This window comes from Perna viridis, chromosome 1 (assembly GCF_037379345.1).
Source record: "Perna viridis isolate PV_CMFRI_1.1 ecotype Kerala chromosome 1, ASM3737934v1, whole genome shotgun sequence".
Taxonomy (NCBI): Eukaryota; Metazoa; Mollusca; class Bivalvia; order Mytilida; family Mytilidae; genus Perna; species Perna viridis.
Window position 1 is genome coordinate 35,718,497 of NC_142445.1, and position 17,920 is coordinate 35,736,416.

At 32.5% G+C, this 17,920-nt stretch overlaps 1 protein-coding gene across 6 annotated transcripts in view; it reads left to right on the top strand.

The window, feature by feature from the left end:
- Window positions 1-17,920, top strand: part of LOC148628543 (trafficking protein particle complex subunit 13-like) — an 83,243-nt gene that overhangs the window by 36,667 nt on the left and 28,656 nt on the right. For 4 of the 6 annotated variants that reach the window (XM_088589625.1, XM_088589641.1, XM_088589651.1 and 1 more), the window contains one exon: window positions 17,419-17,587. In XM_088589625.1, coding sequence (XP_088445751.1) covers window positions 17,419-17,587 — 169 coding nt within the window. Of the gene's footprint in view, window positions 1-6,214; window positions 6,378-17,418; window positions 17,588-17,920 lie in introns of those variants that run through there. The other 2 variants (XM_088589608.1, XM_088589618.1) reach the window with 2 other exon arrangements.

Genomic DNA, 17,920 nt, shown 5'->3' on the forward strand with positions numbered 1-17,920 from the left:
AGCTTTGTCATGATGTAAAAAAAATTCATTTTTAACTATTTTTCTAATAGTAACTATTTTATTTTGTTAAGTAACACACGTTTTCTTATAGAAAATAATAGTTATTTTGTTGTAATATTTATTGTATTTATTGTTATGCCTGTATCTGTAAACTTGAAATGAATATATTTAGTGTTTATGTCTTTAATTTATGATACTATTGACAATTTACGAAATTCTGCTGCCCATAATATGTCGTTCATGCTCTACACAAAAGTGACTAAAGCCCTCAAAATCCTAGCTAAAACCCTGAATTCAACTATCAAAAACTCTGTTCCTGAGTGATGTGGATAGTTACTATAGTGCTCTATATCATGTTCAAGGCAGAATTAAAAAAACATTACTACTTTCTCAAGTATGGAATTTGTCACACATATCTTTTGATTTATCTACACGGTCTCCAGTCATAAGATAAAAAGAGCATTTGTCATATATATCTTTTAACATATCTGTACTATCTCCAGTCATAAGATGTCTAGAGCTACAATCTAACTTCTTCAAAAAGCATGTGACATATAGGAGATAGAGTGATGACTGGTTTGTTTTTGTCAGAATAATGTGTCAGAATCAGGTAACATGCCTACCTGTAGACTGGTGCTTCTAGAAGTGAGCTCTCAAAATAAAAATTTAGCTCAGCATGTCTGACAAGTACCTCTATTCTGTCCAGTACAAGAAAAGACTGTTCGATTGGTCAAATGTTTTTATTCTAAAATGTATGAAATATTTGCTGTAGGATGTAAAACTAGTCAATCAATCTATTAGAAAAGATAACCATATATTTTCTGTCTGTTTTTTGTAGTATAACTGACAAAGGTTCAGCAGTTAACCTAAAAAGTTATTGGCAATTCATTTTTTTTTATGCAATAAAATTTTTCTTATGCATGTTGTGTGTTACTTTTTCTCTGTTCAGGTACATATCTAAAAAAAGTATTTAGTATCTGAATTTTTTTAACAATGAAAAAACAAATAGGATGTATGATCTACATGATAGTTTGATTTTAAGGAATCTCAACTGAACTAGACTTGGCATAACTAGATGAATGTCGTTCTTTTTTTTATCATTCAGTTTTCTTTCTTTTGGTCTATTCTTACTTTGTTGACTAATTACTTTTGCAGTTAATTGCCTGTGTGGAAGGCTAATCTGTTTCTAATTAGACTATTGCACGTCTAGTAAATAGTTATTTTTTTTCTGGAGGTTTTCTCAGATATCAAATATTGTATTATGTTGGTCTCGTAGCTAAAAAAAAGTCTAATAAATTTTAATCACAACTTATATTATTGGTACTGCCTTTTTTTTTTTTTTTACAAATGGATGGATGAAATTCTGTAGCGTCCTATTCTGGTCAAGTGTAAAACAATTACTAGTTTGAAGTAAATGTAAGTTTTATGAGGTTAAAAAACGAATTAATAACTGAAGAAAACTTGCCTTTACTAACAAGGTGTCATGAGTTTATATTTGTCAAACTTTATCTAGATTTTATATTTCAGTATTCCATACTCTTTAAGTGTAAGTGATTGTAAGAATCAGGCAAAATGGGAAAAATCAGAAACATGCCTGTCAAAACCCCTCGGTTCTGACAATATAATATTACTCAGGTTACTTTCTCTATTTTAAAAGACAGTATCACTGGCTTCACTCAGAAATTTTTCAGTAGAATGTTAGAAAAATGAGGTTTTTGACAAGAGTTATCTGCCCTTGAAATGTTAAATTCAGTGCATTTCAATGAAATTGTAACTCAATGGTCCAGCATGATATGGAAAATCTTGTCTATTTTTCTTGATTCTGATGGTGCAAATAGTCAAATTACACTATCATAATGATGGGTTTTTTCATACCATGTTTCACCTACTGCCTGATTCTTACGGAGACTGACACTTAATTCAGTTTAACTTCTGTGTTGTTAATTAGGGAACTACATGTTACCATTTGAATTTATTGGGGAGATAGGTTAATTTGAATTAAAAAGGCATGATTAGAATTTTCAAGAAATAAAAGGTAGCACAGGTGTAGGCCACAAAAAAAAAAAAGAATGGACCTATATGGTCTCAAATAGAAAGCCAAGTTAGAAAATTTCATCCTCTTCCCAGATTTTTATGGGTTTTTATATGGTTGCTCCCTTTTATTCAACATATTGGAAGGTACTTAATTTATGATTCTGATTTTGCCTGGGGCTTCTTTTGTAACTTAAAACTCTTGAAAGTTGCCAAATGAATTTCTCCCAAATACTAAATTAAAAAAAATACTGCCATATTTTTTCCAATCAACATTATATAATTTTACTGTTACTGTATATGGTATGTAAGTCAGAATCTATACCTCCTTTTTGGAAAGTAGATGGTCAAATTTAATTTTGACAATCAAATTCGAACCTTTACTAATACTATACAAGTAAAGAATTGGAATATATTTTTCTGGCACTAACTTTGATAATAAAAATTGTATAATTGTAACCTTATTTTCATCTGAATATGTGTGAATCTTTCATAGAAAAAATGTCTGTCACTTATAAGTAATTATTCTTTTTGCACCCAATGATTAAACCATGTACATCCTTTTCTTAAAATCATGCAGAGGGTGACACATCATTTATCAAATTTTAAACTCTTTTAAAATACTGTGGATATAATCAAAGCTGTTAAAGACCTAAAGCTTTAAAACTGTTTCTACATACCTTGAAAACAACATCTGCATTTTCTTGTGAGTTCTCTATAGTAAAAATAAAAAAGTTACCTCTAAATGGTTTCAAAATAGAAACTTTCTAATAATTTTTATAGTAGAATCTTATTCTTAAGCTGTAACTTAAATGACTTTGTTGTTCATAACCAAGTTTACTGAGCCTATTGAAAGCATTGGGAATTTTTGCAACTTTTTAGTAGAAAATATGCATTTGTCATCATTTTTTGCATTGATTTTAGATGGAACTATACTTAAAAAGTATCTTGTAAGAGTACCCATGATCTTTACTTTTATGGCCTTGGCTATCAATTTTTAACCATTTCCTTGATTGGTGTCTGATTGAATTCATCACCCTTTAGTTACGATCAGCGAATACAGAATAGAAAAATCAAGTTGCAACAAAATTGTGTTTGCCAAAACTTCCAAGTTCAAAGAGAGAATCAGATGTCTATGGATTTATGCTGCAATGACAGGAATTTGATTTAGAAAAAAAATTGCAAGGTTATCTGAATTTAATGTTCTTTCATGTGATTAGAGTACAAGCTTATCTGTAGGTTAAGATATGATTTTGTTGGTTGCTATATACATGATAAGTTCATGAATGTGCATTTAATGTTACAGAAATGTGCAGATGCAATCACAGATGTGCTAAGTGATAATGCAAGTGAACTGTCCTTTGGATATGTTTTGGGAATACTATTCAGAACATTTGCTTTCTGTCCACAATTCATTGATTGTGATTTAATTGAAGTTAGTTCACAGTGTTAGAGAAAACAATATTTGCCTAAGGTTGCCCAAGGTTGAAATTGTATTTAGGTTACAGACCACCAATTCAACCAATGAGCATTTGGAACGTACGCAAAAATAGTCCTACGCAGAAATTACCCCTGTTCCTCATAGTGCTGTGAAAAAAGTTCTCATCTTATTTAAAAAATTTAAACAGTTTCTGACAGGAAAAACATTTCTGTACATTTTATAGGTGCATTTTGCTTCTTGTGATGTGAAGCCTAATCTCCATAATGATTTTTAAATATACCCCTATCTTGTGAAAACACTGGGATTTCCCATGCTATTTATAGACCCTTCACTTCCGGTGACCAGTACTGCACTGCAAGTCTGCTAACCCCACATGCCATTCTGAGGATTGTGAGCTGACATATGTAGAATCATGCTGATATATAGTCCTCTGCAGGTTAAAGTTAAGGTAAAGTCCAGAGAAGCCATTGAATATTGTGAAATTAGCATAGAAGCCTATGGGAAGTGGAATTAGTGGTTTTTAGCCTATAAGTTCCAAAATCAAAGAAATCCTCCAATGCAAAACTTAAATTTTTTTTTTCAATTGGCAAGTTATTTTAGAGAATGAAATTGCTCCTGTCATCTGCAATTCTGGCGGACAAAGAAGGGAATCACTTATTTCTTAATATTGATTTCATAGTCAGTCAGGTTGACAATTATTTGTATAAAACCAATGTTGTACTTATGCTTGAAATTTTAGCTCATTTGAGTTCCTGCGTGGATACACACTTTTGTGTCTGTCAGCAATATAAAAATTGGAGATGTGGTAGGATTACCAATGAGTCATCCATCAGATACCAAGCAACAATCAATTCAACTTCTACAGGTCACCATATGGTATATGATGGGCAGAACCCATACTATAAAGCAAGCCAATCAGTCATTGTTCTTCTTTTTGTATGCTTTACAGCAACAACTCCTTAAGAACATAATATGACTATAGAATACAGTGATTTGCATAGCAAGTCAAACACAAATACAAATATAGCCAAGTAAATTGGGTTTGGTTTTGTATAAGTTGTTTATCAAATAGACGCAATGACCAATAACCAATTATTATTTTTGTCTCCCGCCACAACATGGAGCGGGGACATAGAAATGCTGGTGTCCGTCTGTCATGCCGTCCGTCTGTTGTGCCATCCGTTCAAAGCTTGTGGACGCAACTCCTCAGAAATGGCTGAACGGAATTTGACCAAATTTTGTAGGATTGTTTGTCACCATATGTAGTTCACCATACTTAACCGCTATTTTGATTTGATCTTTTTTTGCAGATTTTTTTTTTGTTATATGAAGAATTCATAACCTAACTTAATTTGATCATTAAGATACATTAACCTCGAATCACCACATGGACTTATGAAAGCACATAAGTTTTGAATCTGCTATTTATACAAGTGTCAAACATTTGTAATTCAACTCTTTCTACAGGGGTGGGGGACATATGGCTACATGTAGCATTCTTGTTTTTATTAACAATATTGTAGAGCCCAATAAAGATAAAAATCATGTTTTGCCTAAACATATTTTGTATTAATTGACCAATAATATATATTTAAACACTTGTTAAAGACCAATATCATTGCTGAATCATAGAAACCTCATCTGTTGTAGATTACTGGACTGGATATGAAACTTTCAGATAGTGCTTTACAATGTACTGGCAGATCTCCAGTCATCAAGGCTCTGCTAGTCTTGTAGGGAGTATTTTACAGCATGTTGACTATATGTAAACAATCATTATTGAATTATTAGTAACAGGTTAAACATAGGTTATTCACAATCAAAGTTGTCTGTCATTTCTTCCCAGAAGAACATATAAACATGAAAGTGTCAGATATTGTCAGAAACATCAGAAGATATGTTTTCTCATGTGGAAATCCAATTTTATGTTGTAGTAAATTAAGCTTTTGTCCTTGGCAAGATAATCTTTGTTGTAATGGGTATTTTGATCAACTTTGATATTTGTTTTTTTTCTGCTATTGAAGAAAATAGAATGATTTTTTTTATATAATGGTTAATAGTGCATGGTTACTTTGATGCTACTATTACTTTTTCTCTTTTGATGATTTTCACTGAAGCATTTTTTGGTAGTTGGAAAAGCAAATAGGCATTCAATCAGATGTAAACTTGTACCTGACCCATATTTTTGCAATCATCTACACTACCAAAATGCAGGCTAAAAACATTACAGTTTGTGTTCTTATAAAAGGTTTAGGATTTAGCAGCAATGAAATCCAATATGGTCAGGAAACTTGAAACACACATATTTTATTTTTTTATAGTTTATTCACATTTGTATTGCTTTCTTTGTCTTTTCGGCGATCATTTTGTTCAGAAAGTTCAGTTTTTGTTCTGGTTTCATTTTCTGGTCACATAGACAAACAATTGAAGTTTTTGTCTGCTTATGACATGGTTCTAACACAACATTACCTAAAAGCACTATCAAATATTTGCTAATGGTAGACAAAGTAATTTCATGGTATTTTACAAATGTCCCCTGCAGCACTTGCAGTGCTCTTGAAGAACTATGCAATTGTATTGTTTCAACAAGAAAATGGATTTTGGATAGGGGTTTTATCATTCATTCAAAGCAACAATTTATTCATTACAACTTATAACAATTATTTAAGTGGATACTATAATAGTTCAGGAAAGGTCAGGCCAGCTTTATAATGTCACTTTTATAAGTGTGTGGAAAACAACAAACATTGTATAATGAATCAGGAAACTGGATTATGGATCAGTACATGTAAAACTTTAGTATATGATTTCCCCTGTGTCACAGATGTTGCTTGTATTTTAATGCTAATGAAAACACTTGATGGTGTGATTATTATGTCTAGTGGTAAACAACTAAAGCTTAAAGGTAATGCTATTTTGCTTACTTTTTGTTTTGCTTAGTACAGTTGGTAACACATGGTTGCTATTTGAATAATTTATTTTTAAAAGAAGGGATGGTTCTTTACAATGATTTATAAAAATGCTTTAGGTATTTAAGGCAAAAAGGCATGTACTTAAGTCTTGACTGTTTTTGCTACATTTTCATAGTGTTATACCAAGTAAAAGCTTAAAAATGCTGTTTGTTTTTTGTTGCTGTTGGTTTTTTTTTTAAACAATTTTTTTTTAAGTTTTCAACTTCTGTATAGATTGAAATCATTTGCCATATTTAATGCTCTTTGGAAATGTTAATGTTATTTGCTTTGTGTATGCTTAGTAGGTGTCTTCAATGACTGAGTGTCCATTTTTTTAACTGTTGACAAACTTATTCAGCTAATGGCATGAATAATATAAGAAATGAGACCAATTGTAGAACAATGATAAAAAATGTAATAGATACAGTACCAGTATTTAGATAAGTCTGAGACAAAAATGATAAATACAAATTGCAATTGACAGGAATTAAAACAAACCAAAAATAAATCGAGCATCTTGGCTCCATGAATTTCTTGGAGGATTAACCATGTACATTTGTAGGCTAAATATACTCTGTTTTTCATTAGACATACCACTCAAATCAAACAAGATTGCCATAAAGACAAATAACAAATGAAAACAAATCTGGACAATGAAGTCAGAAACCACATACAGTACTTTGAAATGTCTAAAATGAAAATCTGAATTGTGGAAAATATAGAATGGTGAATGTTTACCAATTGCTATGACTACCAGTAAATATGATACGAATATAATAGGTCAGTCACATTCAATGGGATTACCTACGTATTCGTCTCCTTATAGAAATAGTAATAAGATGCCTGTGGAAATATAGCAATATCTGTCGTTTTGTTTTTAGAAATAAGAATAATTTCTATTTATGACAGGGTTATTGTTCAAAAATAAGAAATAGAAACACATCTTTGTTTGCTAGCTCACAGTTGTTCATTCAGAAATAGATACATGTGTTCTATTTTTGATTTAAGTTTCTAAATGATATATGGTATCACTAATACTTTTAGAAAGATGATATTCCCTTAAACAGATCTTTATATTTAGTCTGTGAATGACCAGGTACAAATCTTACTGCCTTACATCTAACCCATGATTCATCAGATATCAGCGAATTAATTCCTGAATTTTGTTTGGTCTTGTAAACTTAAAAATCATCTAAATGAAAATTACTTGGAAATATTAAGTAATGTACTTATATGATAAAGTTTGTCTTACGTTTTACTTTTTATTTTTATCAAATAAAATAAATATTCTGCTCGAAGACCTACTTCCACTTTGCAGGACAACAGTCATCCGGCAAATGGGAGATTGGTTTTTCATAACTTTAAACATCCATTTTTGTTAAATAACCTAGATTTTTTCCCCAGGACAACTTTCTTTTTTTTTCTGAAAACATAGGATTTTTTTGCTTTAAACAAAAATCTAAAATTTTGTAAACATGATTTTTTTTTTACCGGAAACTTCATTGGGAAAGACTGAATTAGAAAGTTACTTTTTTATATCTCAATTTGTATTTCTCATATTGGACTATGGTTGTGGTTATTAGCTGATGTGATCAAAATAAATCTTTCAGACAATTATTTATATCTTTTTAAGAGAAAAAAAAGCACATGAGAAGGTGACACCTGATCACTAGGAGAAACAAATAAAATGAATATATTTTTTCTCGCTGACCACTATATCATTTATAATTAGATATACTGTAGTGTCTATTTGATGAACTCTTTGTATACATGTTTTTTTCCTGTGTGTGTATATATAGAAGTCCATACAATCAAAAATTATTGTTCCAAAACAAAAATGTATAAGAAGATTGCTGAATTATAATATTTTACTCAGAAGATAATTACTTCAATTTTATATGCCTACTGATAGCCCAATCATGTTTACCTGCTGTTCAGTATTGTCTTGCCCAGTACATTCATGTTTTCCTTTTAAGGAGGTAGACCTAGGGTAAGGGACACTACTCTTACAAATCATTGTACCATTTGTATTCAGCATTTTACATCAATTTTTGTAAGCATCAAAGTCACTTGGATTGATTTCATTCTGTTGCAAGTGAAAACTTGATAGTCTTGGTGAAATTGAATATAATACAAACATAGTATGATGAAGGTGAAACCTTTTAACTCTCTGGAAGAAACATTAATTATAAACAACTTTGATAATTTTTGTCAGCTCTGATTTGATATTTTATACTTATAACCTTCAAGTTTGTTAAATTTTGTAATGATATATATTTGTCCTGAACCATTATACTGATTGTCATTATCGTAAATTCACCTTCTTAAAAAAGGTATCTTATAGCATAGTAATTGAGGTGTGTCGCAAGACAAGCCATATCATTCTCAGTTAAAAGAGGTCAAAATCATGTACCATGCCCACGACCTTAGATACTTATAAAACCAGAGCTCCACATGCTTTCTTCATTAAAATTTAATTGAGACGCAAGGCAAGCTGCCACGCAAACGTAGTTCGCATTTATTTTGAATTTCATTTTTGTGGATTTTGATTTTCTTTTCAAAGGTATTTTCTTGTTTATTCTATTGGCAGTTTTTATACTGTTTTGAAAAAAATTAAAATGTATTTCTAGACATGGTCTAGAGTTTGTATATTTTGTGTTGACTTTCATAGTAGTGTTTCAATAGTCTGGACGTAGTCTAGATTTTATCAGTAATTTTAATGCTAGACATGGTCTAGTTACGATCTTTTTCGGTTGTTCTATTAATAGATTCCAGACATAGTCTGGTTTGTCCTAGTTTTTGATCTTAGAAAGTGAAATTATGTCTAAGGATTATATTAATATTACTGACATTCTGTCTTGCCAATCTGAAATTGGAGATGAATTTATTATGGAGGTGAATGAAGGTGTCCTGAACACTAGAGGTTCAGTTGATAAAACTGCCTTGTCTAATGCAAATACTAAAAAAGGTAGAATAATAAAGGTTACAGACCACCAATTCAACCAATGAGCATTTGGAACGTACGCAAAAATAGTCCTACGTAGAAATTACCCCTGTTCCTCATAGTGCTGTGAAAAAAGTTCTCATCTTATCTAAAAATATTAAACAGTTTCTGAAAGGAAAAACATTTCTGTACAATTTATAGGGGCATTTTGCTTCTTGTGATGTGAAGCCTAATCTCCATAATGATTTCTATATATACCCCTATCTTGTGAAAACACTGGGATTTCCCATGCTATTTATAGACCCTTCACTTCCGGTGACCAGTACTGCACTGCAAGTCTGCTAACCCCACATGCCATTCTGAGGATTGTGAGCTGACATATGTAGAATCATGCTGATATATAGTCCTCTGCAGGTTAAAGTTAAGGTAAAGTCCAGAGAAGCCATTGAATATTGTGAAATTAGCATAGAAGCCTATGGGAAGTGGAATTAGTGGTTTCTAGCCTTAAGCTGAAGCGATTCCAAAATGAAAAGTTTCTTGAAATGGCTTTAAACTACTTGAAGATCTTGTAAACTTTGCCATGAGAGGAATACACTACAAAAATCCTTCAAAGTATGCATTTTTTTAAGTTAAAGGTCCAAATTATGGAAAATTGGTCTTTTTGGCTGATTTTTATGTCCTGTCTTGTAAAAAGTGTAGAAAATTTAGTAAAAATATCAAATATTAAACTTTGAGGGCTATATTTACCTAAATATGGTGGTAATCAGCACTTGAAATCAAGTTTAGTGTAGATTTGAGCAAAAATTAGGGTAGAAATGAGGAAAAACTCACTTTCATTACTGCGGTTAAGGCTATATAAGCATTCCCCTATGGCAACATGGAAAATCCATTATTGAGTACTTTTTTTGCTTTAGGTGCCCTTTACTGGTCATGTTTTAATGTGAAAACACTGTATTTACAAATTTAAAGCCAAAGATATCACCTTTTGTGAAAATTTAAAGATTTAGGATTTTTGACATGTGGTCAAGAAAAAGGGGGAGGCATGTCAGAAATAAATTTTTAAAAATAGACCAATTTTTCAGAAAATGATTACTTTTAAAACTATCTCTTTATTAATATTGTTAAAAAACAAGTTGCGATTGATTTTTTTTTATTTGAAAAGTCAGAAAAAGTTCTTTGCAAATATTTAATGCATTTAAGTATGGTAGAATATTGTCACTTTTTTGCTTGCGCAACTTGGTTACCCTATATTTAAAAATCAAATATTTAAAAAAGTGCCTGTCACATTTCACTGAAACTTTGCAAATGCATTCAGTATGTGTTTAGGAAGATACCTGTATAGTTATTTATTTTTTTGTAAGACAAAAAGTGACTCTTTAGGTTACAGACTACCAATTCAACCAATGAGCAACGTACGCAAAAATAGTCCTACGCTGAAATTACCCCTGTTCCTCATAGTGCTGTGAAAAAAGTTCTCATCTTATTTAAAAAAATTAAACAGTTTCTGAAGGGAAAAACATTTCTGTACAATTTATAGGTGCATTTTGCTTCTTGTGATATGAAGCCTAATCTCCATTATTTCCCATGCTATTTATAGACCCTTCACTTCCGGTGACCAGTACTGCACTGCAAGTCTGCTAACCCCACATGCCATTCTGAGGATTGTGAGCTGACATATGTAGAATCATGCTGATATATAGTCCTCTGCAGGTTAAAGCTAAGGTAAAGTCCAGAGAAGCCATTGAATATTGTGAAATTAGCATAGAAGCCTATGGGGGTGAAATTAGTGGTTTCTAGCCTAAAAGGGGGTACCTCTAAACGTAAAATTACTATACAGAGTACTAGCTCTGCTAAGAAAGCTAAAAAGTCTGCTACTGCAGGTAAAAAAGTTTCTTCAAGTTTAAATTTAGAAGAACTAAGAGAAGACCTAGGTATTAATTACCTTGTTAAGAATATTAAGGTTTTGTCAGGTCTACTAAAGGCTTCAGAGACCGTTGATAGGCCAGTGCCTTGATCTGTCCCTTCGTGTGTTCAAGTTTTTACCCCAGTCACTCAAACCTTGTCTATAGGTAATTCTAGTTTGTCTAACAGAACCAGTACTGTGACTTCTGCATGTAATAGTAGGCCTAATCCTGTAATTTCTTTGCCTCATTCAGTTGAGCCCACCCCCCTTGAAAATGAGCCTTTTTTGGAGGTCCCAGATTATGACTACAATGAATTTGATTCTAATTTTTTAGAAGGTTATGATCAGTTTCAACAAGAGAAGGTAGAAACTAGTCCTATGGGAGTGGACAATAGGAATGCTTTTGATCAAGCTTTTGACCAGTCCCCTTCTTTAGTTCTTCCTACTGCTAATGATCTTGGTGACCCTTCAGTTTCTGTGCCATGTGACTTAGATCCTTCTAATCTTAATGAAGGTCTATATGAGGATGAGTGGAATATTCCGCAATTGGACAATGAAGAGAAGACTGGTCCAAAAATTGGTAGTGGCCTAGCAAGGGCTATCAATGCTGCCCTAACTTTGAAGTCCAATGAAGATAGTTTAACAGAACTTCCTAATAAATATGCTAGACCAGAAAATGCAACCTATCTCTGTGCCCCAAAACTTAATAAAGAAATTTGGAATCCTTTGGGACAACCTTGTCGAAGTAAAGACCTTAACTTGCAAGAAATTCAGAAATATTTAGCTTTTGGGCTGATGCCTATAGTATACATGGCAGATAAATTTACAAAAAAGGAATCAATTAACCCTACTTCAGGGAAAAATGATTTGGTAGATGCTTTCAGTCTGTTAGGCCATGCTTGTTTGCTAATTTCTAATATGAGAAGATCTTAGATGAGATCAAACTAAAATGATTGCTATAGTAGGATTTGTTCAAGTGATGTACCTATAACAGACAACTTGTTTGGGGATGATTGTCTTAGTAAGTTAAAAGAAATGGGGGATATTAATAAATATCCTATTGTTAAACCTTCTGCCGCTAGTGTCCTTAGAAACATGTAAATCACTGCTAATAGGTATGGGCCACATTATGGTCAAGGGGTTTTAAACTACAGACGCCCTGCCCCAAGGAGAGGAGGGCAGGGCAACAGGTTTTTAGGTCTCAGAGGGGGCTACCGCCCTCGCTTTCAAAATCGTCAGTTAAGACCACTGATGGGATTTCCGGTGCCTACCAATACCCAAAGAAGAACATTTGTCCGTCAACCTTACTAAATCAGAAGTCAAGAATACCTGTTAAGGTGAGGACTCTTAATTATGACTATTGGTTATTTTTTACCTCTGATAAGTGGATTCTAGTGACCGTTAAAGGTTATAAAATTGAATTTTATGAGGAACCTTTTCAACTAAAAATTCCAAAAGAATTCCCTTTCCACAAGATAAGGCTAAACTTATTGATGAAGAAGTTTGTAATTTAATTATGAAAGGTGCTATCGAAGAGGTTTCAGATGTTCGTAACTCCTTCATTTCTAATATTTTTGCTGTCCTAAAAAAGGACGGCTCTTTTAGACCAGTCATTAATCTGAAAGAGTAATCAAGGGAACCAAGGTTATAGCGGTAATCAAAAGAATGTAATCCAGGGACAAAGACCAGACATGGAAAAAACAGACATACACAACAAAGAACATAAAGTAACTAAAATCATACATACAAAGTAACAAAAGTAAATGAGCAACTCGGACTCCACTAAAAACTGAAATCTTTAAATGAGTTTGTAGTGTATCACCACTTTAAACAAGAAAATCTTCGTTACACCTTGGATTTGGTTCAGAAAAATGATTTTATGTGCAAGTTAGATTTGAAGGATGCTTATTTCCATGTGAAAATTGACCCAGACTTTAGGAAGTATCTTTGTTTTTCCTGGAAAGGGAATTTTTTTCAGTTACGTTTACTTCCTTTTGGCTTAGCATCAGCACCTAGAATTTTTACAAAAATTCTGAAGCCAATTTATGCTAATTTTAGGCAAAATGGAATAAGATGTTGTTATTATATTGATGACTCTTTGATTATGAACCAAATTAAGATCAAGTGCAAGCATGAAACAGAGTTGATAGCCAATGAAATAGATTCTTTAGGCTTTAATGTCAATGAGAAAAAAATCTGTTCTTGTTCCTACTCAGAGGATTGATTTTTTTGGAGTTATTATAGACACTGTTTTATTTAAAGTGTTTCTTACTTCTGAAAAGATTGAAAAATCCTCTCTATGTGTAGAAAAATTCTTAATTCTAAACAGGTCTTTATTAAAGAATTTTGCTCGTTATTAGGGCTTTTTGTGCTTTTAATGCAGTCTTGTTAGCCCCTTTACATTATAAGGCCTTGGAATGGGATAAGGTGCATAATTTATCCTTGAATAACAACAATTTTGGTGCCTATATGACTCCTTCCAGCAAGTCTCGTAAAGAGATTGTTCGGTGGTTAAGAAATGTTCAAAATTTGAATGGCAAATTATTCGGATGCCTCCTGTTGATTTATGGTTAGAAACGGATGCTTCCAATTTAGGTTGGGGAGTCCACTTTGATGGCGAGGTTGCTGGAGGGAGATGGTCTACTTTAGAATCTACTTATCACATTAATTATTTAGAATTACAAGCAATTTTTCTTGCCTTACAAATTTTCTTCAGTTCAAATACAAGCTATATACATGTAGGCATTAGATCTGACAATACTGCTGCGGTTGCTTACATCAACAATATGGGAGGAATGTGTTCCATTGATATGGATTGTTTGGCGTCCAATATATGGAACTGGTGCTTCTTCAGAAATATTTTCATTTCTGCTCAATACTTACCTGGAGATAATAATGAAATAGCTGACTTGTTGTCAAGAAACTTTTCAGACTCTGCGAGTGGTCCTTAAAATTAGAAATCTTTGCTCGTATTTGTGTACACTTTTTTGAACCAGATATTGACATAATTGCATCTAGGATAAATTTTAAAATGAAACCTTATATTTCATGGATTTATGATCCTGAAGCAGAGTTTATAGATGCTTTCTCATTTTCTTAGAGGGATAAAAAGCCTTTTTTATTTCCTCCTTTTTGCTTGATTTCTAGGGTAATTAGCAAGGTGTTGACAGATAATGTTGAAGAAGCAATTCTTGTAGTTCCATACTGGCCTACTCAGACATGGTTTCCTTAGTTAATTTCAGCTTTGATTTCTTTTATTGCCAGGCTCCCAAGGCACAAAGATCTCCTTACGCAGCCACACTCAGGAGAGTGTTTCCGTGGGAAGTTAGACTTAATCGCTTGTGTTGTATCAGGGATTTCCTTAAGGATAAAGGAATTCATGACTTTGATTCCAAAATTATCTGCAATTCATGGAGGTCTTCCACAACAAAACAGTACCAGTTGTGTTGGAAAAAATGGGTTTTTTGGAGTTCTAAATGGAGGATTAATCCATTCCCCCAGTCTGAAATTGTTGTAATAAACTTTTTATCTTTTTTGATGCAGCAAAATGTATCATATTCTGTGTTAAATGTACACAAGTCTATGTTATTTCAGACTCTTATTTATTTTGGCATTCAATGGGTTCATAAATCTGTACTTGTTTCAAGGTTATTGAAAGGTTATTTCAATACTAGGGCTGTTAATATTAAACCACTTGTTACTTGGGATGTGTCAAATGTTTTAGATTTTTTATCTACCCTTTATCCATTAGCAGATCTATCCCTGAAATTATTAACTTTAAAATTTATTGCTTTAGTTGCTTTAACTACAGCTTCAAGAGCTCAGACTTTATCAGCTCTTGATATTTCCTTATTAACTAAGTTTGATGATAGATATGTTTTTCAGATTGGACAGCTTTTAAAAACTTCTAAATCAGGTGTTCCAATACCAGATTGTGTTCTTTATAGATTTAAAAGAAAAGAATTATGTGTAATTCATACTCTTGATGAGTATTTGTCTCGTACTTCATTGAAAGGGAAAACTTCGAAATTGTTCATTTCCTTCAAAACTTTTAAAGCTGTTACTACTTGTACTTTAGCTAGATGGTTACGTACGGTTTTATCTTTGGCTGGGATAAATAATCCTTCATTCACGGCACATTCTTTTCGAGGTGCTTCAACATCTAAGGCTTTTAAGTTTGGTGTTTCCATTTCTGATATTATAAAGACTGCTAACTGGTCATCAGCTATAAAGATATTGTTACTAATAAAAACTTTTCGTCTGCCATTTTAGAATCCTAGGGTGTTGTTGACTGTTATTTATGAGAGTGAATTGGACTTTATTATTCGTTATATTTCTACTGAATGTTTCATGTTATGTGGAGTATGAGATGGAATATTTTAGTTTGTGTAACTGTTATAGTAACATTTAACTGTGTTATTTTGATTTTATTTATTATTTGTTACACTTGTTTCATGGTCTTTGACCTCAGGTATATTATGTTAACCATATAAGTCTTCTTTTCACTGAAAAAGCTTCTTAAGTGGGACTTGTTATTTGAGAATAAAGGTTGTATTGTTACATAAATTTTTTATTTTGTTATGCCTTAGTTTGTCCCAACACTTTGAACATGCTATATGATACCCTTTTTAACGAAGGCGAATGTAGGATAATGTTCCCTTATCCAAGCATCTCGTAGAGATGTGAAGGATGAAGGGCATTATCATAATGAGCCTGAGGCTCAAAAGGGTATCATATACCCTTCCCTTTATTTGTTACATTTGAGTAGCAATGTGATTGCTAATGTTGGTTTTAGTAGTTTTCTCATGGTTTTTCCCTCCCATAATCATTAAGACTGGTTGGTACCAACTGTCTTTAAATAATGAAGAAAGTATGTGGAGCTCTGGTTTTATATGGTTCCAAGGTCGTGGTCATGGTACATGATTTTGACCTCTTTTAACTGAGAATGATATGGCTTGTCTTGCAACACACCTCAATTACTGTGCTATATGATACCCTTTTGAGCCTCAGGCTCGTTATGATAATGCTCTTCATCCTTCACATCTCTACGAGATGCTTGGATGAGGGAACATAGTCTGATATGTCTATTGGCCGAAATATCCGGAATTCATAAGGAATTATTGGTTGTCATGGTCCAAAATGTCTTTGGGTTTAATTGTCCGGCACGGGTTAACGTTATGGTTCTGATAATTTGTGAAATGTCTTTAAAGATTTTTCTTATTGCATTTAGTTTCGCTTCAATCAGTTTCATTTTGTATAGTTTGGTTATGTTTTTATAACTATTTGATTCATTTTATAGAATTGATTCATTTTGATTCTTTCTTTTATCAATTATTTTCGTTTCGTTTTGGTTCATTTCCGTTTCCCTATTTTTATGACCCGAGAATTATGGGTTATATTGATTACGTAATTTATGTAAACATCTGGGTGCCATACTGCAGACTATAAGGTCAACCCTATCTTGGAAAAGCTATGATTCGATTTGTATTTAATTATAGAAACTAGCAAATATTTTTTGAGACTTGTTTGGCTCTCAATCGCACATATACAAGTATACGCAAATGAAGCTGCCATTATGCTGTTTTCCAGCTCCTGAAAATGCAGGTACAAACCAGATATTGATGCTTTTCCTTGCTATAGGTATACAGAACCAAGTTGATAATACAACCAAAAAAATGCTCCATTTGGGAGCGTATCACTGAGTTATTTCCCTTACCATAGGTCTTCCTCCTTAAGATGTTGCTGGATCCAGTTTATGCCTAAGTTTTTGCTTATATACAACTTACATTTACTAAATTGTACTTGTTCTTTTATGAGTGAAAACATCATATTTTGTTATGATGTTGTCAATGTCGGTGTCTTTTATTTTTTTCATTTTCATGCAATGACTTCAGTTGTGGTGAACCAGATGTCATGAAATTTTGATATATTGATATTTTCTGCTTGAGAAAGAATGCTTTTTAAAATGTGGTCAGTTTGGAAAAAGTTCTGCAAAAAAAAGGCCAATAGGTGTCATATAGGTGTTTTTAAAAGTAATATAGAAGGTTTATTTGTATTTCGTGATTATCATTATTATTTTACATTTTCAAATATTATCTATTCCAGTAAAATTGTGCCTTGTTAAATATGCTTTGCCTTTTCTTTGCAGTGATGAGGCTGACCAAGCCAGGTCTGATGGCCTATCATCCCCTGGTCAGTGACAATAGAGACCTGCCTGGGCAACTATTTTCAGAGATTTGTGAAACAGATATCGCAAGACCTAATGGTGTTCCATTCTTTGGTCTTGGAGACCTGCTGACCTTACCACAGAACTTTGGGTTTGTATTACTTTGGTCTTCAATATAAACCACAAATACTATACACATTATGCTTGTTGAATTTTGTCTGCTTATATACATTTTGTTTTTTGGCTGTAATAGAGGCTTTTGTGTGATTTGATAAAATGACCTTTGTTTTAAAAGTTTGTTTTGAAAGTAGGGGTTAAAATTGGTGGTGGTCCAAGTTCCAGAACCTTTAATATGTGATCTAGAATCTTCGAACTTTCTTTTAACTTGGAGGACTTTCAGATAAATTCATTTACCCTTTATTGATGACTTATGGTTTTTCTCAAATGAACCATTGATCTTACACTTGAAAAAGTCTAGGACATT